This window comes from Petaurus breviceps, unplaced genomic scaffold (genome assembly GCF_028583685.1).
Source record: "Petaurus breviceps papuanus isolate PSGF00001 unplaced genomic scaffold, PetGlider_PUasm1.0 90842, whole genome shotgun sequence".
NCBI lineage: Eukaryota > Metazoa > Chordata > Mammalia > Diprotodontia > Petauridae > Petaurus > Petaurus breviceps.
The window spans coordinates 3,590,496-3,594,214 of NW_027187358.1; the positions used below are offsets into that span (position 1 = coordinate 3,590,496).

The 3,719-nt window shown below is 41.3% G+C and overlaps 1 protein-coding gene across 1 annotated transcript in view; it reads right to left on the reverse strand.

Moving 5' to 3' along the window:
• Positions 1-1,493: 1,493 nt before the first annotated feature.
• Positions 1,494-3,719, reverse strand: part of LOC138148912 (E3 ubiquitin-protein ligase TRIM7-like) — a 12,020-nt gene continuing 9,794 nt past the window's right edge. The window contains exons 6-7 of the mRNA XM_069071784.1: positions 3,041-3,073; positions 1,494-2,014 (exon numbers count right to left, since the gene is read on the reverse strand). Of these exons, the coding sequence (XP_068927885.1) occupies positions 1,494-2,014; positions 3,041-3,073 (554 nt within the window). The remainder of the gene's footprint in view (positions 2,015-3,040; positions 3,074-3,719) is intronic.

Here is a 3,719-nt window from a genome sequence, read left to right on the forward strand (position 1 = left end):
CACACACACACACACACACACACACACACACACACACACACACACACCCTGAAGATGGTGAGAACTCAGTTTTTCCTTTAGCCCTGCTTTCTTCCAAGGGGTTCATTACCTACCACAGATGAAGCCAGTGCCCAAAGATCCTATCTGGGTGTTAATTTCCCTCCCCCAAATTATTCTGTATCTTAACACCTTATTTTAGTGGAAAGCAGTCTTTATTTGTAATCAGAAGACATGAATATGAATCCTGGCTCTGCCACTTGTCACCCTGTGACCTTGGGTAAGGCACAAACTCTTTAAGTCTCAGTTTCCCCTTCTGTAACATCATGGGTTAGTCTAGAATTAGGAGTGCCTAACCTGGGGTCTGTGGATAGATTTCAGGGAGCCTGTGAACTTGCATAGGGAGACAATTACCTCTTTATTCCAATATAATTTCATAATCCTATGTATTTTATTTTATGAATTTAAAAACATCATTTTAAGAAAAGGGCTTCACCAGGCTGCCAAAAGGGTACATGTGATAAAAAAAAAATATTAAGAACTCCCATTATGGATGACCTCTCAGGTTATTTCCCATTCAAAAATCCCTGGGATTTAATGATGCATTCCTCCCCCACACCCCCACCCCCATTAAAAATCCAAGGTGATGACCAGCAAGTTCCAAACCCAGGGTGAAAAATGGAGGTGAGAGGCTAGGAAGGCTATATTGGGAAAGAGGATGAAAAGTATACTAAACAGGAGAATATGGTCTTTGTATATGTGAAAAAATAACAGGAGAGGGAAAAAAGATACATAGATGTGGAGAAAAGGGGGAACATGTAAAATTAGTGAATGGGCATATTTTTTTTTAATTTTTAACATTTTTATTTAAAGTTTGGGGTTTCAAATTCTATCCCTGCCTCCCTCCCTGAGATGGCAAGCAGATATAGGTTATATATGTATACTTATGTAAAACATCTCCATATTTGTCATTTTGTACAAGAAGATTCTGAAAAAATGAAGTTGAAAATAGCATGTTTTGTTCTGCAGATAATCAATCAATGCTTCATCATGAGTCCTTTGGGATTGTCTTGGATCATTGTATTGCTGAGAATAGCCAAGTCATTCACAGTTGTTCATCAAACAATATTGCTGTTGCTGCATACAACATTGTCCTGGTTCTGTTCGCTTTACTATGCATCAGTTCATGTAAATCTTTCCAGGTTTTTCTGAAATCATCATGCTTGTCATTTCTTACAGCACAATAATAGTCCAAGAATAGATATGTTAAATGGCAAGTGAAAGTGATAATATCAGAAAAGATGGCTGGGAGTATGTAAAAGGGACCCCTCTGGTTGGTATTTTATGGATACAGTTTATAGGTACCTGCTCCCTCCACTGAGGGCATGTTTAGACTGGTAGGATAAGAAAGGGTCAGTCTCTGCCCTCCTGCACACATATTCCTCATTTCATAGATGAGGAAACTGAGACCCAATGGGAAGAGGATTCCCTAGAATTCAGGGATTCACAGTGAGCTGAGCCCCTTGGCCCCAGAGCCAAAAGAAGGGGAGAACCTCCTCACAGAAATCCACTGAGAAAGCGAAGATGAGAGTTCCTGTCTCAGCATCTGAAAAGGTTAGGCTTCCTCCTTCATAATCCAGAGAGACTTCCAGCCTCTTAGGGGGCCTACTTAGAGTCAATGGAGTCTCTGGGGTTGTGAGTGCTTCATAACACCCCTTCAGCATCTGAATAGCCCAGATCCCTCCTGAGGGTTGAAAATTGATTTCCCCCTTCCTTCTCCCAGAGGCTCTAGAGACCCCAACAGCCCAGCCTTCCATTGAGCCCACTCCCACACACACCTCCCAGCAATGCTTCCCAGAGCTGAAGGCTTCCTGGCCCAGCACACAGAAATGGGAGTCAAATCTCTCAGCACAGTCAGGTAACTTCTGTGGGATTTCCCTGAAGCGGATGGTCTTCTGATTTGGGGAGATAAACAGATGAGTGTTGGCTGTGTCTGGGTTAAGAGTCAGCAGCACTACTTGAAAGTAAAGAGAGGGGAAAAGGGTAAGGAAAAAAGATGTAGAAGAGTGTGTTAGGGAGACAACCAACATGGGAGGGACGATGTGGGCAAAAGGAGTAGGGGAGAAAGAATTAGGAGAAGTGAGAAGGAGAAAAAAAATGGTACTAGAGGTATGGAAGCTAGTCCACCATGGAATTAGGTAGCTCGTGACCTCCCAGAGGAAGAGCATCTTTCTTGTTGAATGGAATAAAAGTGAAAACTTCTCAGGTAACATTCCAGAAATCAGAACAGAATTGTAATAAAGGACCAAAGACTTAGTAACCTGGGCTGGGAGCCTGGAACCCTTGCCTTGAAGTTTTTGCTAAGCTTAGCTAAGCGTAGGAGGGGAAAGCACAGACCCTGCAAATTTAACCACAGGCCTGAATGTCCCAGACTTGTTTCCACTGACCACCATCTGACCTTTATAAATATAAAACTGGAAATCTTGTTGCAGAACTCTGGGCAGGTCACCATGTCCTAAAATCCCCATGATTCATAAAATATTGTCTACTTTCATATCTATATTGATATTGTTAGAACTTTTATGTTCTGCTTTCATATCTAAGTTGATATTGATGATATATTTTGTTTGTTTTCATGTCCACTAGACATGTACCTTATGCTTTTTGACATTGCTGGTATTTCCCCTGCAATGCCAGCAGATTTTTATGATTAAGATTGTACACCTCAGTTCCTAATTAACGGGAACAGGACAGAACAAAGAGGGGGGGTGGTCTTTTGAATACATAATGAAGCTTTGCATTTTATATTTTGCCTCTCCTACTAGATTGACTCTAGTTGTGAGACCACCCTTCTTGCAAGAAGAAATAATTAAATAAATCATTCCTGTCTCTACTTGGAGATATCTCTGATTATTTTTATTTGGGCAAGGGTCGTCTTTGTCCCACACATTGTTCATTTTCCTCCCCAGTCAACCCTCAATGATAGAATTGCAATATACAAGAGACCTGGTCTCCTGGACCAAGGACATTGTCATTCACCCACCTTTCCTTTTCTCTAATTCTGATTGAAGACACTCTAGGAGAAAAAGAGAGAGAAACAATGATCTTCCATCTTTTTGTTCCTATGGAGACATTTCTCCTCATTCATGCTTTTGAATTTAGATTGTAAAAAACATACAAATAGGCACATAAATCACACATATCTGTAACCAATCACACACAACCAGGCACATATAATCATAAGCACAGGCCATCATGAATGCAACATTCCTTACAAACACAGTTACAATCATGTGTTCTAATTTTTAACCTAAAAATGAGTAAAGGATTATATTTCTCTATTTCAAACATACCTAAGTCTGTATGGTGCTAGAACTGCTCTGGGGCCAAAGTCTGTGTGCCACAGAAGAGTGGGAACAAATGAACAACCCTAGGTCTCCTGCCCTACATTAGGCACCATAGCAGGTCAATTAGCTGTAGGCTAACATCATTGCATACCGTGTTTCCCCGATAATAAGACACTGTCTTATTATTTTTTTTTTTGAAAGAAAAACACCAGAGGGCTTATTTTCAGGGGAGGGCTTATGTTGTCCTGCCTCAGCTCTCCTCCGCGGCACTGTTCTCAATGGCGCCAGCAAGCAAATCACTGGGGAAGAACAGGATGACACGCTCACTACTGTAGCTCTGATTGGATGCAGCTTGGAGCACGGTGTGCATTTCAC